Below are 25,781 nucleotides of genomic sequence, written 5' to 3'. Positions count from 1 at the left end.
GCCTTACTGCTGCCTTTTCTGCACAGGGCCTCGGGTGGGTGCTTTCCCCATGGGATTTGTTCAGTCCTTGCCAGGAGATGAATGTGGGGCTGTGGGCTGCCCTGGCTTGAGCGTGTAGTGGTGGTGGGATCTTGGTGGGGTCAGAGCTCTGCACAATCCTGCCAAACCTGGCTACGGGGCAGCCAGGCTCTTTCCTCTCCCTCAGCTTACGGAGCAGTGAAGCCAAGCAGGCAGCTGGGTGGTAAAGGCAGCACGGTGGCTGCCAGCCAGGATGACCCGCTGGGGAAGCGCAGCCGGTGGCACCTCGCGGTCCCGGTAGTGCCCTCCTCGCTCACCCGTCCCGCTGCGCCAGCCCCAGCCCGGTGCCGCCGCACGGCACCCGTCCCGTTGGGTGGGCACTGCGCATGCGCGCCTGCCGACCCGGAAGCGCCGTGGGAGCGGGTGTTGGAGGTAACGCGGCCCCGCGGTGGAGGGTGGCGGGCCGGGCCGGGCCGGGGCTAGGGCCGGGCCAGGCGTGGCCTGGTTATCCTGGAGGGACCCTGTACAAGGGGCCTCGCTCCGGAGCCCCGAGGGGAGGCAGCCCGGCCGGTGAAGCCCAGTAGGGGCTGCGGCAGTCAGATGAGACCGGGCAAGGCCAGGCTGCCCTGGGAGCTCTCGCTCTGCCAGGGCTGTGTTAGGGGTTACACCAGCGGCCGTGGGCACAGCCAGTCCAACAGCACGTTTGAGTTGTTAACCGGGCACGTTACAAGCACTGCGATCCACAGGATCAGCCACAGCAAAGCCCGTCCCTCAGCCACCTCCCCCCAGCTCCTGCTCCCCCTCTGCCTCTGCAGGCACACTTCCCATCATGGTGAATGAGAGGCATAATGGCAACCTGCTGGTGCCCCTGGGACCCAAACTGCAGGCCTACCCAGAGGAGCTGCTGCGGCAGCGGCGGGGCCATGATGGGCAGCCCGAGTACCTGATCCAGTGGAGGATCGTCAGCCTGGAGGAGAGAGCAGCGGGCGGCAGCAGCACCTCCTCTGCGGAGACGAAGCTGGAGAACGTCTCCATGTGGATGTCTGCAGAAGAGGTCTGTGCCAGCTGCCTGGCGCTGCTGGACCAGAGGAAGCTGGAAGGGCAGCGTGTGACAGGGGAGAAGGCAGCCAGCCCGTCCGCTGCAGATGTCCTGGGGGATGAAGCCTCGCTGCTGGAGATGAAGGCTGATGTCAGGAGCCTGGTGCAGCGCGCAGGCAGGCAGATGGCCGAGTCCCGGGCCCCTGCGTCCTCCATCCTCAACATCATCCACGTGCTGAGCGCGTATGCCAGCATTGGCTCGCTGGTGGGTGCCTTCAAGGAGACGGGAGCCCTTGACTTGCTGATGAAGATGCTGTGCCACAAGGACAAGCAAATCCGCCACAGTGCTGGCAAGATGCTGAGGGCCCTGGCTTCGCATGATGCAGGTGAGGGCTGCTGCTGCTCATTGTCCCTGAGGAGGTGCTGCTGGTCAGCTGAGGGGTGCCAGCCCTTTTGTAGGGGTTATCTTTAGGGAGCCTAGAAAGTTTCTATTGTTACAGGGAGCTGGGCCTATGTCCTGCTGTCCCTGAGCCAGCAGGATGGCATTGAGCAGCGCATGGACTTTGACAGTCGCTACACCTTGTTGGAGCTGTTTGCTGACACAATATCCTCTGAAGAACAGTGCATGTCCTTTGAGGGGATTCACCTTCCCCAGGTAGGAGCAGCCCTGCCAGCGCTGGGGCTGCTGAGCAGGACTGGGTACTGGGAGAGCTGACACAGCATCTGGGTCTGGCTTGAAGCTGAGGGGTGTTGGAGGGCTCATCCATGGAGTATCTGAGCAGGGATATGAGGGTGGACTGAGAGGTCTCTGTTGCTGCCTGCTGGTCCAGAGCTGTCACGGTTAGAGTCTGAGAGCCGTGCTTGTTGCAGATCCCTGGGAAGCTGCTGTTTGTGCTGGTGAAGCGCTACCTGTGCGTCACTTCTCTCATGGACCAGCTCGGCGGTGATGTGGAGCAGGGAGGGGAGCAGCAGGCCAGCGCTGTGCCCAGCCCGCTCACTGAGGAGAAGAGCCGTGTGCAGCAGGAGTTTGAGTTCAGCATGGCCATGGCAAACCTCATCTCGGAGCTGGTGCACGTGATGGGCTGGGGCCGCAGCCACACGGCAGAGCTGCCGCCCCAGCAGGAGCCGCAGCCTCGCGCCGCCCGCTCCATCTTCCAGCACAGGGCTGCATCCTGCAGCGCTGCTCAAGCAGCCCCCGCTCCCGCACCCAAGGAGCCCGTCGTCTTCAGGACGCGCTCGGCCTTCCCGAGCCGCAGCAGCTACGTGGAGTACGTGCAGGCGCGGCTGGTGCGGGGCATGCGGGTGCGCATGCTGGAGGACTACGAGCAGGTCAGCGCGGGCGACGAGGGCGACTTCCGGCAGAGCAACGACGGCACGCCGCCCGTGCAGGTACCCTCTGCGGGGCCGGCTCGGGCTGTCAGCTCTGCCCGCTGCGCTGTGTGCAGGGAGCACGCAGCCACGTGTGGGAGCAGCGGGGTTGGACCTGCCTTCCCTCAGCCGGGTGTGCGTCGCGCTCTCCTCCTCAGGTGTACTGGCAAGCCCTGGGCTGTACGTACTGGGTTCACTGGCACATGGTGGAGATCATTGGCTCCTCAGGGCAAGAGGAGCGTGGGGGCCAGGAGAAGGTGTCCACCCTGACACGCAACTGCAGACTGGCAGCAGGTGAGCAGTCCATCAGCTGGGCACGCAGCTTTGCTCCCCAGCCCTTCTGCAGCTGCACGCTGGCACTGCAGGTTCTGCTGGTGCCGGGTGTCTGCGTGCGTCGCCTTGCCCGGTGCAGGCACTGTGGGAGCAGGCTGGGGGAGCAGTGAGCTAGAGGTGCCCATTTTGAGAGTTTTTGTTCTACATCCTAAAGAGGTTCAAGTGATGATGGTAATGCCCATCTCTACAGCTTCTAGGGTCTCCTCTAGCTCGTTCCCCCTCTCTGGCTGCCCTGCTGTCACCTGCCTTTCCCACAGCAGTCTGTGGGACAGCGGAGAGAGCTCTTTCTCTGGGGAACGTGGGGCGCGCAGCAGAGGATGGTGGAATGGGCAGAGCTGACTTTGCTCTGTCTTCCTGCAGTTGCACAGCCGTTTTTCTGCAAGCCCTCTGGGGGGCTGTACTCCCTGCCTTACCTGGGGGAGCAGTCGACCAAGGCTGCAGAGGCCCTGAGCCGTGCCGAGTGGTGGGAGCTGCTTTTCTTTGTGAAGAAGCTGGAGGCGCAGGGGCAGCAAGAGGTCATGTGCATCATCCAGCAGGAGCAGGGAGAGCAGGTATGGGGAGAGCTGCACTGGGGGCCTGCGGTGCTGCAGCTTTTCTGTCCACTCTGGCTCTGACCAGCACCAGAAGCGCGGGGTCTGTGGCGAGCCTGTGAGGGTTGATGTGACGCCGTCTGTGCAGCTGCCAGAGGGGGATGAAGAAGCCCTGGTCCAGCTGTCGGTACCTGTGGAGCTGGCCCAGAAGGTGCTGCAGATCTTGGAGAAGCGTTGCCAGGGCAGGGCTCAGAGTGACCTGCGGGGCTCCCACGTCTACGCCAAGTACTCCCTCAGCAGGGGGGCTGAGCAGGAAGGTGCCCAGAGCACCTCGGTGTCCTCGGAGGGTGCTGGCTGCAGGAGCCCTGAAGCCACCGTGGCCGAGGGAGCGAAGGAAGAGCTGCCCACAGCCACAGAGCCGCCCCGAGCCCCCGCTGTGGTGGTGAAGTCGGATTCTCAGCTGTTCAGCGAGCTCCTGGAGAAGGAAGGGCTGTTCCTGCCGGAGGTGACAGAGGAGCAGAGCAAAGGTAATGGCCTGCTGAGCGCTGGAGCACATGCAGGGTGCTGGAGGCAGCTCCATTGCCTTTGGGGAGGAAAGCTGCGGGCAGGGCATGGCAGGCCAGGCAGCTGCAGGTTGCCTGGGGAGGGGAAGGCCGTGGGTCTGGTCCATGGCTGTGTGGCACCCTGGGAGTTGCTGGGGGTGTTACTGCTGCCCTGACACCTGCATCCATCCCTTATTCCACCAGCACTGGGCAGCTCCGAGGGGGTGAGCGAGAGGGGCTCCCTGGCCAAGATTGCAGCCGCGGTGGATGTGATCCAGAGCAGCAGCTCAGAGCTGGGGCTGCGCTTAACGGGGCTCAAGCACATCGTGAACATCCTGGAGGAGGAGCCTGAACAGCAAGGCAGCAAAGCCCAGAGTGGCCTGGGGACGAGGAGTGTTGGGTGAGCTGTGGGGTGCTGTGCACCCCTCCTGCCTGGTGGGGAGGGCTGTGTCGGCAGGGTGGGGGGCAGTGCTGGTGGTGGGAGTGAGAAGGCCGCAAGAAGAAAGCTGGGTCTTGTGTCCCTTGGTCCCAGGCAGGCTCATTCCTGGGGCTGACCCAGCTGTGGTAGAGCCCTGTGGGCAGGGAGAAGGTGATGGGCAGGTCCCGAGGTGTTGGCGTGCCAGCGGCTGTGCCGGGAGGCTCCTCCTGAGGTGTCCTTTCCCATTGCAGGGAGAAGCTGGTGAAGGTGGCAGTGGAGCTGCTGGCCACGGAGGCGGCAGAGAAGGCCGTGGTGGTGGTGACGCTGCGGCTGCTGGCCCTGCTCATGGCCAAGTACGACTGGCGCGTGACGTTCGCCATGGAGGGCGGTGCACGGGCCGTGCTGTCCTGCATGCAGCAGCACGCCTCCTCCGCCCTGGTGCAGCAGGCTGGCCTGGCAGTGAGTGTGGCAGAGGGGATGCTGCGGGTGGTGGGCAGGCTGCAGGCTCACGCCGGTGTGCCGGAGGTGGCCGCTGCCCTCCTGACTGGCGCTGTCCTTGCAGGCCCTGAAGGTGCTGGTGGGAGCTGTGGCCGCCGAGCCAGGAGGTGCCGGTGGGAAGCTCTCGCCCCTGAAGCAGGCTGACGGGCAGCTGATTCGGGAGATCTTTGCCAGCATCGGCTCTGCCGCCAACAAGGGCTCGGCAAACCTGCTGAGTGCCGTCCCTGCCGCCCTGAGCACCATGCGGAGGGTCCCCGGGTAGGGCAGAGTGAGGAGGGCGGCAGGGGTGGGATGGGCAAGGTGGGTTGGTGGGTGCCAGGGGGAGGAAGGCGCCCGCATGGCTGTGTCCCTGCAGGGGCTCGTCGGGCGTGCAGAACGGCTTGCTGGTGGTGAACGTGCTCATGGACGGCCACCGGGGCCTGGCGGAGCAGCTGGCGAGCTGCGACCTCCCCGCGGTGCTGCAGAGCTGCTGGAGGGACGGGCAGAGCCCCGGCTGCCCTCACGCGACGCTGGCCCTCGGCGCCATCAACCGCCTCGTGGAGCACGGGCTGCCCCTGGGCCCGCAGAGCGCAGGTAGCAGCTGCCCGGCCCCGCTGTGCCACGGCCCCGCTGTGCCGCGGGCAGGGCAGAGCACCCGCTGCCGCCTCGCGAGCTGGGGCCTGGGCCGGGCCCACGTGTCCTTGTCGTGGCAGGCAGAGAGGCCCCACTGGACCTGGGGGACGTGCGGAGGCTTCTGAGCGGCCCGGGGGACGGCATCTTGTCCAAGGACGTGCTGGTGGCCCTGGAGCGGCAGCTCTGCGGCCAGGGCCCCGTCCCCTCTGGCGAGGCGGCCCGGCTGCTGCAGGAGCAGAGATGCTTCCGGCCGCTGCTGCGCAGCTTCGAGCTGCTGGGGGCAGAGAAGGCCGTGAGCTTGAGCATCCTCAGGTGGGTGTAGGGGACTCCACCGCGGGGCTGTGAGTGCTGGTGGTGATGCTGGGGTCACATGGTGCGTGTTTGGGGGTCCTGGTGGGGCTGTTCTTCACCAGGGGTGGGCACATCCCAGCACATACGTGGGTGCTGACTGGGGTGTCCCGGGGTGCAGGGCCGTATGGGGATGTAGCAGCGTGTTCCTGGGTGCTCATGAGGTGTCTGAGGCACCAGGGGAGTCAAGGCTCCCAGTCCCTGTGGGCTGTTGGCGTTCCAGAGGGGCAGGGAAGCGGGGCTGCCTCTGACACCACCCACAGCCTGTGTGCCATGGCCTGAGTGAGCCCCCTGTGTCACCCAGGATCCTGAACAAGTTGCTGGACGGTTACCAGGAGGATGTGCTGCCCTGGCACGAGTGTGTGGAGCCCTGTGTGTCCTCCCTGAGTGCCCACAGCAGCGACCGGGAGGTGAGGGGCCCACAGGGATGTGCTCGGTGCTCTGTGCTGGCTGAGCCACCGGCAGCAGCAGCCCGGCCTGTTGTGGGCAGTGCAGCAGGAGGGTTGGGGAGCGGCAGTTGTGGTGGAGTCCTGGCTGCTGGCGTTGCCCTGGCCGTGCCTCGCCAGGCTCCAGTGGTGCTGCTGCGGTGTCAGGGTGGAGAGGATGGAGCACGGCAGCACTGCTACCGCCTGCTGCTGGGCCTGGCCGGTCCTGGCTGCTCACGGCTGCTGCTCCGTAGGTGCTGCAGGAGGTCGTTGGCTTCCTGCACCGCCTGGGCACTGCCAGCAAGGACTGTGCGGTGGTGATGTGCTGTGTGGGCACCCACGAGGCTCTGGCCAAAGCCCTGACCAAGCACAGCACGGCCCCGCCGCTGGCGCCAGCCCTGCTCGCCCTGGTGACCGACTGCGAGAAGCCCGCCGGCATCTCCAAGAAGCTGATGACCAGCATCTTGGCTGGCTGCATCCAGGTGGGTCTCAGGGGGCCGTGGTGCTGGGACTCTGGGTCTCGGGGCCATCCAGTGGCCCTGGCACCGAGGGGCAGCCTCCTGCTGTCTGCCTGCCGCAGCCCTGTGTGGGTGAGGGGAGGAAGACCCAGGGCCCCCGGTCAGAGCCTCGCCCCATCCCATAGCTGGTGCTGGGGCAGATTGAGGAGCACCGCCGGAGCCACCAGCCCATCAGCATCCCCTTGTTTGATGTCTTTCTGCACAACCTGTGCCGAGGTGAGTGTGGTGAGCGGGTGCTGTACCCCTGCCTGGCACCTGCCGGCCTGGCTGCTGGAGGCTGCGTGTGCTTCTCGTACAGGCTCCAGCGTGGAAGTAAAGGAGGAGAAGTGCTGGGAGAAGGTGGAGGTCTCTTCCAACCCCCACAGAGCCAGCAAGCTCACGGACAGGAACCCCATGACCTACTGGGAGTCAAACGGCAGCACCGGCTCCCACTTCATCACTGTCCACATGCAGTGTGGTGTGGTGGTCAGGTGGGGCTGGGCTGGGAGAGCTGAGAGGGTCCTTGGGTACCAGAGGGCAGGCAGCTGTGCTGGGAGGAGAGGGCTTTGGGCCCCTGTGTGAGCCCTGCCCCAGTGGTCCCTGTCCTGGGGGTTGCTGGATGTGGGCAGTGGGGTGTGGGGCTGACAGGGGCCAGGGCAGGGGAGGTGGGGGCTGCTGGGCAGCACCACGTCTGCTGTGCTGCAGGGAGATGAGCATGCTGGTGGCCAGCGAGGACTCCAGCTACATGCCGGCCCGTGTCGTGGTGCTGGGGGGAGACAGCCCTGCCGCCATCAGAACTGAGCTCAACGCAGTGAGTCCCTTGAGGGCTGCTGAGGCCATGGGGCTGCATGGGAGCTGTGGGCTGGCTTGCTGTAGTCAGTGGGTGTTGGAGGCTTGGGCATGGGCAATGCTGCAGCCTGGGCTGCAGCAGCCTGGTGTGCTGGGGCTTTTGGCCATGAATGGGGCCCTGGTGTGGGGTGCCTTCGGGCTGCGTAGGGGCTCCCAGTGAGGGACAGATGCCATGGCTCTAACACGGTGGTCAGAGGAACATGCAGGGTGGCTGGTGCCTGCCACTTGGCTTGCTGAGGGCTCTCTGTCTGCCTGTAGGTGACCATCCTGCCATCAGACAGCAGAGTGATCCTGCTGGAGAACATGAGCCGCTTCTGGCCCATCATCCAGATCCGGGTGAAGCGGTGCCAGCAGGTAGGGGCGTGGGAGGCTGGGGCAGGGAGCTGGCAGTGTGTGGCACTGGGGCCATGCCCGAGGAGCTGAGGGTTGCTCTGTCCCACAGGGCGGCATCGACACCCGTGTGCGTGGCATCGAGGTGCTGGGTCCCAAGCCCACTTTCTGGCCCGTTTTCAAGGAGAAGCTGTGCCATCGGGCGTTCCTGTCCTGCACTGCTCGGGCTCATGCCTGGTGCCAGGAGATCTGCTGGGACCGGGGGCGACTGCTGCAGCTCTTTGGCAGGTGAGTTGTGTCCTCGCTGTGCCACCGCATCCCTGGTCTCTGAGGGGCCCTGGCTGTAGGGCGAGTGGGGCTTCCGCGCCGATGTGCCTGGCAAGGGGCTGCGCTGCTGTCCCGGGAGTCCCCGAGGCATCAGCAGCACCGTGTGCTGCCCGGTGGCTGTTGCAGGCTGAACCGGGCGCTGCGGCACGAGCAGGGCTTCGCCGAGCGCTTCCTCCCTGACGAGGAGGCGGCGCGGGCCTTGGGCAGGACGTGCTGGGAGGCCCTGGTGACCCCGTTGGTGCAGAGCATCACCAGCCCAGGTACCCTGTGCTCTCGCGGGCCCGTGCCCCGGGCTGAGGCAGCCGCTCTGAGCCTGGTTTCCTCGCAGGCCCCGACGGCGTCAGCCCCCTGGCCTGGCTGCTGAGCGAGTACCTGGAGAGCGTGGAGCCGCCGCGCCGCGCCGCGAGCCCCGGTGCTGCCTTTGGTTCCCGTGTGCGGCGCCTGACCCAGCTCCTGGTGCACGTGGACCCCGGCGGCCGGGAGCCGGAGGAGGCGGGAGGTGAGCGTGGGGCTGGGACGGTGCTGGCCTGGAGCACTGGGCTGTGGCTGTGGGGATGTGCTGGGGGGCTTGGGGAGGGCCCAGTGGCACTGGAGTGTCCAGAGCCGGGAAGGGCTTGTGGCTGTGCCCCTGCAGTGGCTGTGGCCAGTTGGAATCTGCTCTGCACTGAGCCCACAGGGAGAGGGGAGGCTGCTGGCAGTCAGTGTGTGGAGCCTGCCTGTGGAGCCGCGCTGAGGCTGGTGGTGTCCCTTGGCAGGTGGGAAGCAGGGGAAGAACAAGGAGGAGCCGGCCAGGCCTGCGAAGGAGATGGTGGAGAAGTCAAGCAGCCTGTGGGGCATCTCGCAGTGCTGGCGTGGTGTGGTGCAGCAGCAGGTAGCGCTTGGAGGGCTGGCTGTGGGGCCAGAGAGGGCAGGTGGGACCTCACACCGGACACGTGTAGTGCCATGCAGGGCTTGACAGTGGCCTGAGCACTGTGTGGGGAGGGTGCAGGGCAGTACCTGGCCTCTGCAAGGCCTGGAGGGGTGTGGGACAGCCCTTCTGTGTTTGCTACCTTGGCAGGGCTCAGGCCACAGGCTGAGAGACAGGTACAGTGCTGGGCTACTTATTCCAATGCTGGGCAGTGTCCTGCTGCTGCCCAGCCTTCAGGCTTCGCTCCTGTCTCTCCACAAGCTCTTGGTAGCTGACTGCTGGCCTGGATCTGGGCCGTTGGCGTCAAAAGACATTGCTGCATGCAAAAGCCACATCCCGCTGTGGGGCTCACCCCTCTCCTTTCGTGTCCCACAGGTGCAGCGGTTCCTGGAGGCAGCTGGGCAGGCACCAGACCTCGTGGAGCGATACTGCGGGCTGTACCAGCGCCTGCGCAGTGCCACGGAGGAGCTCTTTGGGCAGCAGGCTGCCTTTGCGCTGGCCCTGGGCCAGGGCTTCGCGGGGGCTCTGCTGCAGCTCTCCTTCCTTAGTGCCCTGCACGTGAGTCAAGGGAGCGCGGCACCAGTGCCGGGGCTTTCCCAGCTGCTCCCCCCAGGGCCGCTCCCCCAGCCCAGCCCTGCAGCCGCCCCGCAGGGGTGAGCCCCCTCCGCAGCCAGCCCTGTCCCTCTGCAGGTGAGTGAGCAGTTTGCCCGCTACCTGGACAGGCAGATCCAGGAGCTGCGCAGGGCTGCGGGCAGCACAGGGCCGCTGCAGCAGATCCTGGAGCCCTTTGTTGTCTTCAGTGGCCTGGAGCTCGCCCACACCTTCGAGCACTTCTACCGGTGAGGGATGCCGTGTCTGCATGGGACCAGAGGGCCTGGGGTCGGCGCTGTGGCGTGACAGGGGAGGTGCAGGCGATGCTGAGCCCGGCTGTGTGCGGCTGTGGTGCTCCCGCTTTGCTTTTCCCAGCTCTGGTGTCTGGAGGGAAGGGTTGTGAGTGGCCGCAGGTGCTCCCTGTCTGTGGAGGCACATTCCCTGCTGGCAGTGGAGAGAGGAGATGGGTGCTGCCGGGCCCACGTGCCCTGGGGTGAGGCAGGAGCCAGGGCTGTCTCCTGGCGCGTGGCTGATGGCGATGGGGCTGGGGCCAGCCCCTGACCTGATGCTGGTGCCTGTGGCAGGCACTACCTGGGTGACCGGCTCCTGGTGCAAGGGCCGTCGTGGCTGGAAGGAGCCATCGTGGAGCAGATCGGGCTGTGCTTCCCCAGCCGCTTCCCCCAGGCCATGCTGAGCAACCTGGCCGAGGCGGAGGAGCTCCAGCGGCAGTTTCGCCTCTACCAGCTGCAGGAGCAGGACAAGCAGCTGCTGGAGCTGGACAAGGGCCTGGACGAGGTGAGTGCTGCTGGGGTGAGGAGCCGGGGGCTGCCCGCGTTCCTCACAAGGCTCCTGAGGGCCGTCCTGAGCCGTGCTCCTGTCCCCGTGCCAGGCACCGGGGACGGCTTCGGTGGCGGATACGCCGGAGGTGACGGTGCTGGCCCTGTCCCCGCGCTGCTGGCCCGTTTCGCCGCTCTGCCACATGGACCAGCCCCAAAGGTTGTTCTCGGCGGTGCTGAGCTCTCCTCTGGACGAGTTCGCCAAATTCTGCAGGCACAGTGAGTGTTGGGCAGCCCCCAGGCTCAGCCAGGAGGAGCCTAAAGGCAGGAATGTGCTGGGGGACCGGGCAGGGCTGGCTCTTGTGCTGATGCTGCCTCTTGCGCTGATGCTGTCCCTTGCACTGATGCTGTCCCTTGCAGGCCAGAGCCTGCTGGGCTGGGAGTGCACAAAGCCCTGGCGGTTGCAGTGGACGTGGCTGGGCCATGCTGAGCTGCAGTTTGGAGACTGCATCCTCCACGTGTCCACGCTGCAGATGTACATCCTGCTGTGCTTCAACAGCGCTGAGGTAGGAGCTGGGGTGATGTGGGGTGATGAGGCAGCAGATGCTGGGCCATGGCAAGGCCATGTCTTCCCTTCTGGTGGGGTCTCCAGCACTGTTAGGGGCACAGGCTGCCCTCTCTTCACCGGGCTGTGGCTGGTGAATCTTGGCCTCTGGCAGGAGGTGGCTGTGGAGGCCCTGCTGCAGGTCACAGGGCTCCCTGCTGACCTGGTGCACCACGCACTGGCACCGCTGACCCATGGCGAGGGCGTCCTGGTGTGGAGCTGCCCGGTGGGAGGTGAGTGTGGGGCTGGGACAGCCCTGGGAGGCACTGGTCTGAGCCCTGAGCGGGTGCTGGGGTGGAGGGGAAGGGAGGGGGCTGGAGTGAGCCTGTCTGGGGGTATCAGGGCTGTGTGTGGGGGTCGGGCATAAGGCCACATGTGGGGCTGGGGCCAGGGGTGGTGTGTGGTGCTGTTGCTTGGGGCCATGTGTGGGGGACAGGGATGGGGCCTAGAGCTGTGATGGCAGCAATGCGAGGGTCTGGTCCGACAGCCACGCACGTGTCCTGGGCTCCTCCAGGTCCCAGCTGGGGGCTTGGCTGACCCTGGGCCCGGTGTAGCTTCAGGCATGCTGCGGCTGAACCAGGCAGCCCTGGCCCATGCCTCTGAGCGCCACCTGAGGCTGCTGCCCCAGCAGAGGTACCTGTGGGCGGAGAGGGCTGAGGTCAGTGCCCTGGAAAGGAAAAGGAACATCCTGTGCTGCCTCATCACCCGCATCCTCAAGGTGGAGAAGCAGCTCCACATCGACAACCTCGTGTTTAGGGTATGGAGGGCTCCAGGGGCAGAGCAGGGCTGCCTGGGTGCTGCACCACACTGCAGCCTGGGGCTCTCTTGCTGCTGTAGGTGATTGATGCCTGTCAGAAGGGCGAGCTGGGGCCAGGGCTGCAGTTCCTGAGCTTCTGCTGCCACAGCGTGGATGTGCTGTCCTGTGTCCTGCACTTGCTGAACCAGGGACACCTGCGGCGCCAGGAGGAGAGGCCTCATGTCTTGGAATACATCTCTACTGAACCCACGACACCACCTACCTCCCAGGTCCAGCCTCAGGTCACCTTCCAGACTGTTGAGATCAAGACGGCTGCAAGACCAGCCTCTGCCAAAAAGAGACAGACTTTTTCCACTTTCAGGTAAAGGAGGATTCGACGGACACGGGCTGGATCCGGTCTGTCTCTTCCTGCGCACTTGTGGGGTTTCTTGTCAATAAACAAGCCAAGTTCCACCCGCTCTCAGTTCATTATTGTGTCAGGGAGCTCAGCTTGCCCGTGGCTGGAGCATGGCCAGGTCACTCACTGGCTGCTGTGCCCAACAGCCCTGTCCTCTGTGCTTGCTGCAGTGGTAGCTGTGCCCTGTGCACACACTCTGCCAGCTGTGTCCAGCTCTGTCCTGGGGCACTGATGGACACACACGTACCCTGCCGTAATGGTACCAGCATTAATTTATTAAAATTAATCCCGAAAAGGAACCGTACAATAAATTTAAAAAAAATAGAATCTTGTAAAAAAAAAAACAAAACAAACCAACCAAAACCGGTGTCCACGTGCCCGGTGCATGGGAGCACCGCAGGGCAGCGCTGGGGGGATCGGGGTACCGCAGCCGCAGCAGCACCGTGCCGGCCGCAGCAGTGGGGCTGCAGGGGACTAGAAAAGCTGCCGCGGCTCAGCCCTGTAGGGCAGGGCCAGGCCTGGCAGCGTGGGGCTGGCGAGGGGCAGTGTGGTGCTGGGGGGCACTGCTCAGCACCTCTTCTCCCCATGAGCAATCCTGCTGGCTCCAGCACCAGGAACCTGCCTGGGCCCAGCCCAGCTGGGACCCCGGTGCGCCGGGAGCAGACTTGGGCAGAGCGGGGCCCACAGCCCTTCCTGGGTTCCTTGTCCCAGGCTGCTGTTGGGGGTCACAGGAGGCAGATGGCATGGTGCCCTGGCTGGTGTTGGAAGGTGCATGGCCCCAGTCTCACTGGCCTCACCTTCGTGGGTCTTGGCTCACAGAGAGTGGTGCAGGTTTGGGATCTTCTGCTGCAGAGCAGGCAGGGGATGGGCCGCAGAAGAGAGGGAACAAGAGTGAGTCCATCTCCCTGTCTCCTCCTGCGACACTCCACAGCTCCATCCCAGGGCTGCCCTGCCTCTCACACACTCTTCGAGTAGCCAAAGATGCCCACGGGGAGGTACTTGACGTGTGTTGGCCACTGTGCTGCCAGCTGGAAAAACTTCACATCGTTCCACTCCACCCCATCTATGGAGACTGAGACAAGAGGGTGCGGTGAGGTGCAGCCCCACCACAGCCAGCCTGTGCCACTTGCTCTGCTCCCCTCCAGCCCCCTCACCTCGCAACATGGTGTTCTGGTGCTTGGCTGTGCAGATGAGGCGTGTGATCCCTTCGATGACTTGGCTTTTGGGCTCCAGGTCCTTCTCTTTTGGCTTCTTGCTCAGGAACATCACTGGGGGCCAAGGACAGACAGGACCAATGTCAGGATGTCTCCACTTGGCCCTGGGTGGGAGCCCTCACCCCAGGGCTGGCCAGGTCCCAGCCCTGCCCTCCTGCGGGCTCCCCCCTGCCCTTTTAGCAAGAGACTGTGGCCCTGCAGCAGGAAAGCACCCCAGGGTGGGCTTGGTTACCTTTCTTGTTCTTCTCCTTGGTGACCACGGTCATGGCCATGGTGCTAGGGGACACCAGCTCCCCCGTGCCGGGGATGCGGCTGACCTGGAGTGAGCGGAAGTTGCTCTTGAGTGTGTTCTTGATACCCGTCTCCCGCTTCTCGCCCTCCTTCTTTCTGTCCAGCCCTTGTGTTGTCCAGTAGTCCACCTGCAGGCCCATCACCTCCACACCAGGGCTCAGAGACCTGGGCAAGACAGGCAGCACCATGCAGCACACCGGTGGCTGTCCTTGCTCCTCTCCCTCCCCACAGCTCTGGGAACACCCTGGCCCCGTAACTCCAGGATGTGGCAGCCTTGCCACGAACATCCCAAACCTTCCCACCCCAGCATCTCAAGGCTGCGTGGGGCTTCCTTACCCAGCACCGGAGAGGCCACTGCTGACGGACGGGGAGGGTGGTGGGGTGCTCACAGTCTCTTTGCCGTAGGGGGCTGCTCCACTGGCAGTTGGTGTTGAGCTCAGCAGGGATGGGGTGCAGACTGTGGCGTCATCTGAGTCCACTGGGGGGGAAAAGTGTGGGTTGGGAGGGGGGGAACAGGCTGGGGGACACCAACAAAGGTGAAGCAGAAGGGACCCAGGGTCTGTGGGCTCGCAGGGACTCACCAGAGGCACTGAAAGACTGCTCCACCAGGCCCACCTTTACCACCTGCAAGGGCAGATGATCCCCAGCATCAGCAGGGCAGAGCACTACCCCTCTCCCCCCAGCCCAAACTGCCCACTGGCCCCACAACACACTCACCCCCACAAAGGGTACAAACTTCTGGCAGGAGTCCTCATCGGGGCTGCATAAGGAAGAGAGGCTGGTCAGGGTTTGGGTGTGCTGAGCACCGAGTGCGTTGCGGCCCAGGGACCCCCACACTAGCTCACAGCCACCAGGACTGTCTCTTCTGCCTTCCCTCCCATGGAACCCCTGTTCCCAACATGGCAGCACAGGGCACACTACACAAGGAGGCAAGGAGTCGTCCCCTCCAGTGCTGGGGGAGGGCTTGCATGCGGGAGGGCAGCTCTGCCCCATTTTGGGGGTCACAGCTCCTCTGCACAGCAAGAGGGATGGACGCACATGGGGGAGAAGGGGGGGAACCAGGCAGCGGCACAGCAAGCACAAGCCAATACCTGATATAAAAATCAAAATAGAGACTTCTCTTCCTTGGGTGCCAGAAACCAAGAGAAGGGAGAGGTGAGAGTGCAGCCGGAACACGAGCATCAACCCCCGGGCAGCACAGTGCCAGCTCGCGGCCCCCAGCCCAGCCCAGCCCAGCCCTGGCAGCCAGTCCCCACCGCTGGGGCTGTCACAGGGCCGAGCGCACCGGGGGGGTGGCAGGGGGTAGCACCACAGGCCTGTCACTGTGAACCCCACTCCCTTCAGCACAGAGGAGAGCACAGGGCCTCGCTCGCTTGTTCCCTGTCTCCCATAGCCTATCCCCAGACTGGGACCATGAGGCAGGATGGATGTGCCGGGGCAACGCTCACCTCTTCTGCTTGTAGGTCAGCATAGCCTCTGAGATGGGGAGCTGGTGAGAGAGGCTGGCTCCAGCGATGAACTGGGCAACACGGCCCGCGATGTCCACAGTGTCTGTGGGAGCAAAGAGGTATGAGGGCCTCGCTGGCAGCTGGGCTCCCCTTCAGAGCACTGCTGAGCCCAGGTCCTCACCTGCGATGGGTGGCTCAGCCCTGCTGAACAGCTCCCGCCACGCCGTGTCAAGGAAGAGAGTGCTGTACTTGTTATCCACCGAGGCCAGGTACTTGGCCAGAGGGTGAGAGCCTGTGGGTGAGAAGGGCAAGGCTGGCTCCAGGCAGGAAAGCCCAGGGTGGTAGGAGAGGACAAACCGAGGCCCGGCTCACGGGGGCTCTCACCCAGTGGCACAAGCAGGAAGCGAAGGTAGTTGAGCCAGTCGGGCGTCTTGCTGGCCAGCTGCTCCACGAAGAAACGCAGGACAACGCTCAGGTAGCTCTGGTCGCCTGCCACCACCACCTTCACTGGGGGAGGCATGTGGGAGTTACAGTTACAGCTGCCAAAGGGAGAGGAACAGACAGTGAGGGACAAGCAGTGGCTCAGCAGAGGGGTCAGCCCCCCCCAGCACCAGAAACCCCTTCCTAACCATTTCCAGGTTGCTGAGCACTGCTATGGGCAAAACCAGCTCTGGGCTGCCCCTCTCTCCCCAGGGCCTACACCTGCTCCTATGTTTTGTCCACAATCCCAACGGATGCTAATGAGCCGTGGGAAAGCCAGAGCCTTTTCCAGCCCTTCTCTGAAGTCATAGGAAACAATCAGGCTGAGCCTGAGCTGTACTCACTATCGCTGGATGCGGGAGACGGTGGTGTTGAAGGCTGCCTGGATGTCTGCCACGGAGCAGGTGGACACGACCAACTGCTTGTGTGCCTGGAGCTGCTCACTCACATACTGCAATGCAGAGAGCTTGGGTTAAGGCACCCGGGGGCTGGTTGGCCAGCACCAGCCCATGCTTGCCTGACCCCTGTGTCCCCTGGGATAGATCAGGGGTCCTGGTCCCCATGCAGGGAGGCTAAAAGCACCCAGCCACCCTTGGCTACATGCCTGAGCATCCCTGCTCCTCCTGGCTCTGCTCCAGAGCAGCTGCCCGAGCCCCTCTTTGAGCACAACAGCCACCACCCTGCGATGGCAAATGCAAAACTGTCCCAAGAACCAGGCTCTGCTCCCTGAGATAAAGGGCTTGGTCCAGGGACCCTCTGATTTAAATCCTTCCATTCCAAAGCAGGGTCTAGCTCTAGGCTCAGACCCCCCCTCTGTTCATTCCCTTCTCTTGCTGTTTCCCACTGAGGCACTCCAAAATCCTTCTGTGGCACTTCAGGTGTCTGCATTCAGCTGAGACTCTGGTTACAGCTTCCCCCAGGCACCCAGCTCCCATCACACAACTCACCTGGCCCTGCCACTCAGCGACATTCACCAGCACAATGCTCTCGGGCAGCTGCTCATCAGAGACAAGGATCTGGTTCAGCTGATCATAAACAGACTTTCGGGGCACCTACAACAGCATCACCACAAAGCTTAACCCCGGCTGCTGCCTGGGCTGCTCTGCCTGCGGCTGAAGGACAAGCAGGGCTCTTGAGAAGCCTCCAGGTGAGGTGGCTCCCATGGGCTCACCTGGGTGCTGTGCCACGAGTCTGGAGAGCTCTCGCTGTCCAGGCTGCTGGTGCGGCCGCCCTGTCCCTTTGAGCTCTGCCGGTCCTTCACGGAGGTGCTGCGGGGACGCCACAGCTGCTTGCTCTCGGCCTTGCTGTGAGAGAGGAACAGGAGAGGAACACCACTGAGGAAACGTCACCTCCATCAACCCCCACTTGCTCCAGGGAGCCACTGTGTGCCGTGGCACAGGGCACGGATGTGCCTTACCTGGGGGACACGGCACTGGGGAGCTCGGCTTTGGTGCCGGGGCCCAGCTGGGCCAGCCTGTCCACACTGCTCTCCCTCGTGGCAGCCTCTGGGGGGGCCAGCCGGGAACACGGCTCCTCTGTGGCCAGCTCCTGAGGGTGACACACGGTCACATCACACAAACTGCTTTCCCTGCCCTGCTTCCTGCGCCCATGGATCAAGGATGGGGGCCCTGCTGGAGAGCCAAGGCTGCAGGGCTTGAGGGGGCTGGGCTGCATCTCTTGCAGACCCTTACCCTCCTTCCACTCTTGCTGCTCTCCAGCTCAATCTACCCGTGCCCCCGCAGCCCTGGTCCCAGGCTGGTGGGCACTCCTGCTACCCCAGAAAGCAAGGTAGGGCCTGAGGGAGCTCCAGCCCTGCTCCACATCCCATAGCTTGGACTCACCACTGCAGGGACTTCCACTCCTGGCTCCTCCTGTGGCCGCAGCGTTCCTGGTTTCCGCTTGTCTGGCTCGCCCTGAGGGACAAGGACTGGGGTCAGGGAAGGATGAATCACCCCAAGCAGGGCAGCAGCCAGTGACCCATGCCTGGCTCCCACAGGGGAGCCCCGTGTCCCCCTGGGACCGGCCCCAGAGGATGCCCCCCCATCACTACCTCTCTGCCTGCACTGGGGAAAAGAAGAGGAAAGAAGGGAAGAAGCAGCCCCAGGCCGGTGCTGCCTGGAGCTGTGGTCTCGGAGGGAGCTGCAGGCACTGTGGGGATGCGGGGCTGCCTGGGGAGGGAAGGGGGCAAGAGGTGATGGTGATGGTGGTGATGTAACTCACAGGGCTGCCCGCCTCTTGATCCTGCCCTTTCTGGCTGTGCAGACTGCCGATCTCAGTCTGGGAACCAGAATGAGAGACTCCCTCAAAGAAACGCCTGCAGAGAAACAGACAGACGGACGGACGGACGGACGGACAGACAGACAGATGGGAGAGAAAAAGGCAGGAATAAGAGAGGAACAAAGTCACCATGATCCCAGCACACCCCCGCTGGCCTGTCCCAAGCACAGAGCACTGTGGAGAGGTCCCGGTGGGCCACACACCCACGTGGCCGAGCAACGCACAGCCTAGGAATGGACCTGCCAGCCCCACACAGCCCTGTCTGCTGCAGTGATGCTGGGTGCAGGGACAGGGCAGGACCATCCCAGATCAACAAGCCTAGACCTGGGACCCCAGGGAGCTGAGGTCCCTGCTTCACAGCCAGCAGTGAAACCTCTGCAGTGCAGGGTGAGGAGCCACCACCTTGCCCCGTCTCCCTGGTATATGGCATCTGTCAACACCACAGCTCCATCTTGCTGCTGAACCTCTCTGTCCCCTCTAGAGGCTCCACCACGGCCTCCACAGATGTCTGTTGCTTTCCTTTCTGCTCTCCCTTTTCCAGGCTCCTAGCCTCTTCCTGCTGCTGCTGCAGTTGAGCAGCAGCTTCCACCTTCCCTTTCTGCTTTCCCCCTTCCAGAGGCTCTGAAGGCCACAGAGCTATCCCTGCACACAGAACCACCCCTCAGTAGCACAGCAATGTCCTGTTTTGCTCCCAGCACTTAAATTTGCCTTTTAGGTCTCTGAGCTGATGTTTTGCTGGAGTTACATAGCGCAGCTCCAAGGTCCTGCTCCCAAATCCCAACACAGAAACTCTCCTGGGGGACCAGGACTGTCTTTGCCACCATGGTGTTAGCTTCTACCTTTGTTTCCATTTTTCCACCCATTATTTCTTTGCCAAGGACTGCCTCCACATCCTATGGGCTGCCCAAAGACCCGTCTTCAGGAAGCAATCAGGCTCCATCACTGGATCTCACCTGCCAGCTTTCCCAGAACCCTTGCAGCAGCTGCAGCCCACCTGCAATGTGTGACCTCCCCGCGGCAGATCTGAGCTATTCGCTCTAAGCTAAGGATGTATTTGCTCACTAGCTCCCGGGAAAAGTTCCTCTTGCAGATGGGGATACAAGACTGCAGGTTTCCAGGGATGGCCACAGAGGTGTAGGACATAGAGCAGTTCTCCTGTTAGGACTCTGCCAGAGTTTCCATTGTTTTCTATTGCCCCCATCTGGATCTATCTGCAGCTTTCTGCAGGATACCTACAGACCTTTGAACATCCTGGCTGCTCCTTTTACTTCCCTTTTCACACGTTTCCTGCCCTGTGTACAGCATGCTGTGCTGCCAGGCACAAGAGTTCCTTTGCTTTCACTGCTCCTACAAGGACATTTCACCTCGGTAAATGATGGTCCCCACCCCAGAGCACCACTTCAGCAGCAGTGTTTGGGCACTGGCTAGGAGAAGTAAGACTCAATTTTCCTCTCACTGGCTCCATGAGCAGCTGTTTCATGACACGTTCATTTACCAAAGCTCCAGGTTTACAGTCAGAATCGTGCCCGGTGGGACACTTCCTCCAGGTCACACAGGGATAAATGATGTCTCCTGTTTGTCACTAACAGATTTCAGCTCTCTCCACCCCTCCCAGTTGCTGCTCCAGGATCTCAGGCACTGTCAACCCCCTGTACAGTCTACACTTGCCTTTTCTCAGCCAGCAATTTCAATCCAGACAGACAATACCCCTTTTTGCTAGACATTGGAGTTGTATACACTTGGTCTGGCTTTCAACACCCCATTTAAATGGAGCTGTCTCCCTGTTCCTCATGGAAGCTGTGTCTTTTTCTGGCCTATTTCACTTGCAGCTCAGAAGCTTTCATGGTTCTCAGCTCTCCCTGTCCTGCAGTTTAAAGGCTGTCCTATATGAATGATTGAGTCTGAGTCTCTGCAGGTTGAGATCTAGGTAAATCCCAGTCCTTCTGAACAGCTCCCTTCTGTTTTCAATGAATGAGCCCCTTATCCCCCACCCATTCTCCCAGTCACCTATGGAGACAATTGCTCCTTCCCCTCTGATCTTCAATCAAAGACTCTGACTGACCTAACAGCCTAAGTTCCAGCTCCAGTTTCACACCAGTGCAGAGGCAGCCTCCCTGGCTGACCAAATGGATGGCTATCTGCTCCCAACACCAGTGGGCCAACCCAAGGCATTGGCTACTGCTCACCCTTAAGGACTACCTTGCTCCACAGACATTCAGTGTCTAGCAAGGCTGTCTATGAGAGTAAATAAACCCAGCATGAGGATCACATCTTGAATTTACAGGCTGGGCTGGGAGGTCATCATCAGCTGAGGTGGCTGTGCAGGGCCTTGGAACCATGCAGTCTACACTGGCCACCTTGGCAGTCAGCTCCTGCATCTCCTTTGCAAGTTTACAGAGCCAGTGATCTGAATTCAAGCGGATACACACTCAGCACTCTCAGAAACTGGGGCACTCCAGAGCAAACCAAGCTGGAAAGATGCTTAATGAACAGACTGAGAAACAGCCCAGAGCCCAAGAGGCTGTCCCACCAGAGACAGCAGCAAACACCTGAGGAAGGCTGTAAGGGCAGGTACAAGCACAAACCAGCACTGACTCTGGGATGCCCTCCCAGTGACCAGATGCTTGCAAGCAGGCACTTGCAGAACCAGGACAGGGTCTTATGTTTAAATCCTCTCAATAGACTTTTCTTACGGTTTACATGCACAAACCATTATCTGACCACAAAAAGGCCTTCCTTTTCCTCCCACAGCACCTTTGTTTCCTTTGATGAGAGACCCTGTGGAACTCCTTTTGGAGCTCCAGCAGACCACCTTGCCCACATGCCTGCTGCCTCCTTCACAACCACTTGTGGGTTTGTGGAAAACACGACTTCTGTCACATTCCTGTTTCCTCCCCACTGAAGCCAGCAGATTTAATACCAAACAATTTGCCTGTGGCTAGACCAAGTCTGGTACCCCTACCTACGTACCTTCAGCAGGGATTCCAACTAATCCAGATGATATTTAAATAGAGAACTATAGAAACATCAAGGACAAGTAAGCTTGACTTGGCTAGAAGAGACTCAGTGCACTGTGAGGCAGCTGAATAGGAAGACAGTTAAAGGCAACTTTCTCACAAGAGGACAGCGGGGAAACAGAACAGCTGTGAGCAAAGAGGCCAGGTGAACACAGAGCACATGGGAGAGAAGCCTGCTTTCACTGCACGGTCCACTGGAGGCCTCTGTGCCAAGCCAGCTGCTTCTGGCAGAGCAAGTTAAGCCACTGGGTGCCTGGGGAATGGGGTGAGGAACGCTGCTGACTGCTGATGGTCGCCACAAAGGGTGGGAATGCAGCATGCAGACTTCACAGGGACACAAGGATTGGCCCAACCAATCACAAAGTGCTCAAAAGACAGCCATGGAGGGCCCTGAGAAAGCCAAGACTGTCAGATAAAAGATATGAGAGCTGGGAAGACTGGGGGCCCAGATCAAGCAGGTACTCTTCCAGCAGGTCAGTGTCAGATGCTGGGCTGCTAGGAAATTAGATGAGATTAAATGTGCAGGCAGTCAGTTTTAATGGACAGTTTTGAGTTTGTTAAACAGGATATGCAAGTGAGGAGCTCAGTGGTGCCAACAGAAGATGGTGATGGGAGTAGAGGCAAGGCAATGCTGACATTAGCCCAAGCAACAGAGAAGTGCAGGGCATTCCTCCAGGTCCTGTAGACCTGTCAGCCTGTGACTGCCTGCAACTCTTACCTCAGGGTGGGCTTGGGTGTGCTGTGTACACTCTCATTGTCCTCAATCTCTGGGCCGCTGTCACTGTTGTTGCACTCCTCCAGGCTGTCGTAGAGCAAGCCCAAGTCCTCTTCCACCTCTTGGGTCTGGTCTACAGGGTCAGAGTCCAGGACCTGTGGGACCAAGCCCAGAGAGCAGTGAGAGATACGGAGTCACCTGCATCCCAGGCCAGACCACTCACAAGCTCCCTCCCAGCCATGAGGCACACACCACAGCACCTTTCCCACCTCAGGGAGTCAAACCCAGGCTGTGGAACAATCAGGTGACAGCACCTTTCCTCCCCTGGCCCCTCTCCCCAACAGGAAGGTGAGTTTGATTTGAGCATGAGGCTCAGAGCTGCCGTCTTGAGGCAAGATGGTTTGGAAAACACAAGGCCCAGCCAGGGCCATGTCTCACACCACCTCTGTTAACAGCCCTGGGCACCATGCACCTCATGCCTTGTACTCCCACTGAGTGGGAACCAGCCCTCTGACATCTACACATGTGCAGCAGTCTTTCTGCTTCTTACCTCCTCAGTCACTTTGAATCTCTTCAGCAAAGCCACAAATTTCTGCTTGAAGTTTGGTTGCTAAAACAAAAACAAACCCCTGTCAAACCACTTCCAAGGTGACTAACATGGAGGCCACTGCTGCTCTCTTTAACGTGCCTTCAGCTCCTTTCTGGGCCCATGGGCCCAAGGTCAGCTATGATTTCCCTTGCTCTTTAAATCTGCTGTAGGATTTGGACTAAATCTGGACTCTGCAAGAAGCTGTTGTATCCGGGCATGATGGAGGGCACAAGGACTCAGACTCTATCTGCTCCAGGCTGGAATAGCACTTTCTTGCCATTTAAATCCCCTTTCTCCCCGAACCATCTAGTTGAGGAATGCTGCCTTCAAGCAAGAAAAGATGGGGAACAAACTCAGGAAGAAGGTGCCCAGGCAACTGCAGGGCTGAAGGAGACAGGGATCAGGAAATGCTTGGAGAGCAGGGTTGCTCCCCCCTGCTGCTGACAGGCAGAGGACTTGCTGATGGTTCACCCTTTCTAGAGCCAACCTTCCTCTTCCTCAGGGAGGAAAGAGAGAAGACCATGCCACAGCAGCAAGTCAAGACTGTGCTGCACCCAGACTATCCTTGATATGAAGCCAGACTAAACCCAGTACAGATCATGAGGTGGGACAGCTCTGAGCAGCAAGCTAACTCATTAATGGGAAGAGGTTTGCTAATTCTTCTCAGAGCCAAGGACTCTCGTCCCTGCTCTGCATCAGTGCTAGCACCCCCTCCCCCCCAGAGCCCTCTCACTCCCTGCAAGGAGGGGAGGAAGAGAATCCCTTCCATTTCTTTGATCACTCAGTAAATGCTGATGTTACTCTGGTCATTGATGTGGTTCGGATCATTTTCCTCCTAGCCTTCTTGGTTTTCCTCAAGTCATCCTCTTCATCAAACAGATCCTGCAGGCAAAACATCACAGCACATGAGAGCAACGCAGAGTGCAGGGAGTGGCATCTCCCACATTTCCCATTTTGAAAAGCTTTTGTCCATTCTGCTCCCAGTCTTGTTTCTCAGTTCGGTCACCTCTCCCTATGCAGCTCCTTTTCCCTCCTTAACACTGCCCCCCAACAGACCTCCTTCTTTTGCCCCTCCAGGCCCCTCCAGAGGAACATGTTCCAGCAGTATGCAGAGGAGATACAGCAGCTTTCTGCAGCAGTTCTTGTTACAACCTAAAAATGCACTCACTAGCCTCACTGGGTTGTCCTGTTCTCTCGTCTCTAGGGTTTGCTCAGGGCTCCCAAAAAGCATCCTTCCAGGGATCAGTCTCAACAACACGCACAACTCCCAGGGACACAGCCCTGATGTGTGAACCCAGCATGATGGGACAAGGAATGCCCTGAGCAGGGTTTGTCCCTGCGCTTGACTGGCATGCTACCACAAGTCTTTTTTGGCCTTGAGTGTAGACACCACAACAAGAGGACAGCAAACAGCAGTAGCATAGCTTATCACAGGGCTGGGATAGGTCTGCCACCTCTGACCATTGTCAGACCCAGACTGTACTTCCTAAAATCTCTGCTCTCTCTCAGAGAGAGCCTGTTATCTGGCCTGTTATCACAGGGATCCAGGAGAGAACCATGGTGCGAGATAGAGGGGACTCAGCAAGGGTTTTATGCTGCAGATTAGACAGCTCCAAGAACACATGGGTGAGACCTATGGATCTCCAAAGTCCCTTGCCCCACCATGGACTTGCCAGCAGCCCACAGTCCCACCTGCTGCCAGGTATTGTGGCTCTCTGCCCCCTGAAACCATGACAACTGTTTACAAAGGAGCTGAGAGGGCTCAGGGTGATCAAGACCCTCAGCCCCTGACTCTTGCTGCAGAAACAGGAGCAGGACATGAGCCACCTTGCCAGGTTCTCCCTTACCTGACCCTGCACAGCATCGTCGCTGGCTTCCTGCTCTGAGGAGAAGCTGTCATCCTCTTCTTCAGAGTAGTTATCGATGTCTGGGGAGCGATCTGAAAGCAGACAGTGCAGATGCCACAGCTAAGCATGACACCTGCCACAGCTCCCGTGAAGTGAAGGCAGGCAGTTCCCTTCAGGTCTGTGATGAGCACTAACACACCTGAAGCTTTGATTTTAGGACCTGAAGGAACGTTCCCATCCTCATGGTCAATGGGCTGACTGGACAAAGAGTAGATGCTGATTTCAGCCACTCGGATGTTCACGTCCTTCATGTTGCTGTGGAGGCCCAGCAGCTGCCCGCCATCCGTTGGGTGCTGCATCACCTAGACAGACGGACAAGACCCCTGCCAGGGTGATACAATAGCAGCTGGTAGCCCACCCCTGTCTTACAGCTACCCAACAAGCCAGAGCACTCCCAGCTCTGAGCGCCTGCCCCTGCCCCAGCTCCCTTCCTGGTGCTGGCACAGGGAAGCCACGTTCACTCCTCTCTGCTCCCAGCACCCCATACCTCAGCCATGTTAATGATGCCCACTGCAAGGGTCTTGTAGCCCAGGATTGTGCGGTTCTTGTACCTCTTCCTCCGCTGCAGCATGATCTGTAGCTTGTTGCCATCTCTCTTGAGGAAGTGTGGGTACTGAGGAGGCACAGGGAAGACGGCAGCATGAGGGCAGGGCTCAGTGTGACACCCAGCTAAAAACCTCCTTCCTAGTGCTGATGCACAGCAGGATCTGACCTGCTGAACTTTGAGGTACCCCTCAAAGGCCACCTCCACTCCACATCGTTCTCTAAATCCCCAGCACAACCACCCCTGAAGCAATGGAGCAGCTGGCCAGCAGCAGGAATCTGTGCTGTTGTGACCTGAGCACGGGCAACCACAGGAAGCCCCTCCTTAGAGGCTGCCCCCTTCACACTGAACCCCCAAAGCTGTGCTTGCTGAGGAATGCCAGGTGAGGGGAGCATGAGGGACCCAAGTGACCAGGCAACACAAGGTACCTGCAGTGAGAAGGTCAGCTCTAGCTCGGTCTCCATCAGGCCACCAGGCGGGAGGACGTATTCATTTGATCTCAGGACTCGCTTTGAACCCTACAACAAGATAGGCAGACACACACAGCTAAGCTGGAGCATCCTGGCCAGGCACTCCAGTGCACCACACACACAAGTCACTGGTGTTCACAGTCCACAAGGAAAGAGTCAGTGTCTTGACTCTGTTCTGTTCCACGCCACTTGCCCAGCTGTGTCTAAGAAAACTCCTAGCCTTTTCCTTGGACAACAATCCTTATTGCTCCATGTATATAAATGGTTCTTTGCCCCAAGAGGGCAGTAAGAGAGGCACTCGAACCACATGCCCACTGCAACTCTTTCCTTTACTTCTCTTGAGCAGGTCCAGAGAAAGGCAACAGAGCTGGTGCAGGGCCTGGAGCACAAGTGTGATGGGGAACGGCTGAGGGACAAAGGGGAGTTTAGTGTGGAGAAGGCTCAGGGAGGACCTTATTGCTCTCTGCAACTGTCTGAAAGGAGGATGGAGCCAGGAGGGGACTGGGCTCTGCTCCCAAGGAACAAGGGATGGGACAAGAGGAAACGGCCTCCAGCTGCACCAGGGGAGGTTTAGGCTGGATATTGGGAACAACTCCTTCCCCAAAGGGCAGTCAGGCATTGGAACAGGCTGCCCAGGGCAGTGCTGGAATCACCGTCCCTGGAA

General features: G+C 60.8%; 2 protein-coding genes across 5 annotated transcripts in view; one reads left to right on the top strand and one right to left on the bottom strand.

The window, feature by feature from the left end:
• The first annotated feature begins 10 nt into the window (after window positions 1-10).
• On the top strand, window positions 11-12,221 carry LOC133280640 (cullin-9-like). 3 transcript variants are annotated; one of them, XM_061475541.1, is made up of 30 exons: window positions 11-34; window positions 834-1,442; window positions 1,557-1,711; window positions 1,927-2,445; window positions 2,583-2,718; window positions 3,118-3,308; window positions 3,436-3,814; window positions 4,034-4,229; window positions 4,499-4,706; window positions 4,810-5,003; window positions 5,101-5,318; window positions 5,438-5,669; window positions 6,010-6,115; window positions 6,385-6,612; window positions 6,774-6,864; window positions 6,947-7,118; window positions 7,333-7,438; window positions 7,735-7,830; window positions 7,919-8,094; window positions 8,260-8,393; window positions 8,462-8,638; window positions 8,889-9,004; window positions 9,416-9,598; window positions 9,731-9,879; window positions 10,216-10,426; window positions 10,521-10,686; window positions 10,828-10,973; window positions 11,127-11,244; window positions 11,566-11,768; window positions 11,849-12,221. In XM_061475541.1, the coding sequence occupies exons 2-30, from the start codon at window positions 848-850 to the stop codon at window positions 12,131-12,133; spliced, it is 5,886 nt and encodes a 1,961-aa protein (XP_061331525.1). In that variant the 5' UTR covers window positions 11-34; window positions 834-847; the 3' UTR covers window positions 12,134-12,221. The 3 variants fall into 3 exon arrangements, 2 of the variants coding, with proteins under 2 accessions (XP_061331525.1, XP_061331527.1); XR_009747256.1 differs by lacking the exon at window positions 11-34 and having other exon boundaries at window positions 581-1,442; window positions 11,643-11,768; window positions 11,849-11,973; XM_061475543.1 differs by lacking the exons at window positions 11-34; window positions 11,849-12,221 and having other exon boundaries at window positions 581-1,442; window positions 11,643-11,818.
• A 198-nt stretch (window positions 12,222-12,419) lies between these two features.
• LOC133280642 (phosphofurin acidic cluster sorting protein 1-like) overlaps window positions 12,420-25,781 on the bottom strand; it is a 42,653-nt gene continuing 29,291 nt past the window's right edge. Inside the window, exons 3-25 of one of the 2 annotated variants that reach the window (XM_061475545.1) lie at window positions 25,076-25,165; window positions 24,591-24,716; window positions 24,243-24,405; window positions 24,044-24,135; window positions 22,998-23,078; window positions 22,158-22,217; window positions 21,611-21,762; window positions 17,819-17,912; window positions 17,440-17,511; window positions 17,016-17,146; window positions 16,770-16,902; window positions 16,546-16,650; window positions 15,943-16,049; window positions 15,503-15,657; window positions 15,300-15,410; window positions 15,119-15,221; window positions 14,762-14,794; window positions 14,388-14,430; window positions 14,252-14,294; window positions 14,007-14,148; window positions 13,612-13,835; window positions 13,320-13,433; window positions 12,420-13,237 (exon numbers count right to left, since the gene is read on the bottom strand). In XM_061475545.1, coding sequence (XP_061331529.1) covers window positions 13,122-13,237; window positions 13,320-13,433; window positions 13,612-13,835; window positions 14,007-14,148; window positions 14,252-14,294; window positions 14,388-14,430; window positions 14,762-14,794; window positions 15,119-15,221; window positions 15,300-15,410; window positions 15,503-15,657; window positions 15,943-16,049; window positions 16,546-16,650; window positions 16,770-16,902; window positions 17,016-17,146; window positions 17,440-17,511; window positions 17,819-17,912; window positions 21,611-21,762; window positions 22,158-22,217; window positions 22,998-23,078; window positions 24,044-24,135; window positions 24,243-24,405; window positions 24,591-24,716; window positions 25,076-25,165 — 2,490 coding nt within the window. In that variant the 3' untranslated portion in view covers window positions 12,420-13,121. The remainder of the gene's footprint in view (window positions 13,238-13,319; window positions 13,434-13,611; window positions 13,836-14,006; window positions 14,149-14,251; window positions 14,295-14,387; window positions 14,431-14,761; window positions 14,795-15,118; window positions 15,222-15,299; window positions 15,411-15,502; window positions 15,658-15,942; window positions 16,050-16,545; window positions 16,651-16,769; window positions 16,903-17,015; window positions 17,147-17,439; window positions 17,512-17,818; window positions 17,913-21,610; window positions 21,763-22,157; window positions 22,218-22,997; window positions 23,079-24,043; window positions 24,136-24,242; window positions 24,406-24,590; window positions 24,717-25,075; window positions 25,166-25,781) is intronic. The other variant, XM_061475546.1, reaches the window with a different exon arrangement.

Source organism: Pezoporus flaviventris, unplaced genomic scaffold (genome assembly GCF_033815535.1).
Source record: "Pezoporus flaviventris isolate CSIRO_AGI_PZ_B2104156 unplaced genomic scaffold, CSIRO_AGI_Pfla_v1 ptg000083l, whole genome shotgun sequence".
NCBI lineage: Eukaryota > Metazoa > Chordata > Aves > Psittaciformes > Psittacidae > Pezoporus > Pezoporus flaviventris.
Note: the sequence above shows the minus strand (reverse complement) of the source record. Positions and strands in the feature narration are given on the sequence as shown.

What these genes read in the sequence shown, in the direction of transcription:
- LOC133280640 (XM_061475541.1), top strand. Translation starts at nt 848, where the DNA reads ATGGTGAATGAGAGGCATAATGGCAACCTGCTGGTGCCCCTGGGACCC. An exon ending in TGCAGCAGGCTGGCCTGGCA is followed by an intron (nt 4,707 to 4,809) that starts GTGAGTGTGGCA and finishes CTGTCCTTGCAG; the next exon opens with GCCCTGAAGGTGCTGGTGGG. An exon ending in TCAGAACTGAGCTCAACGCA is followed by an intron (nt 7,439 to 7,734) that starts GTGAGTCCCTTG and finishes GTCTGCCTGTAG; the next exon opens with GTGACCATCCTGCCATCAGA.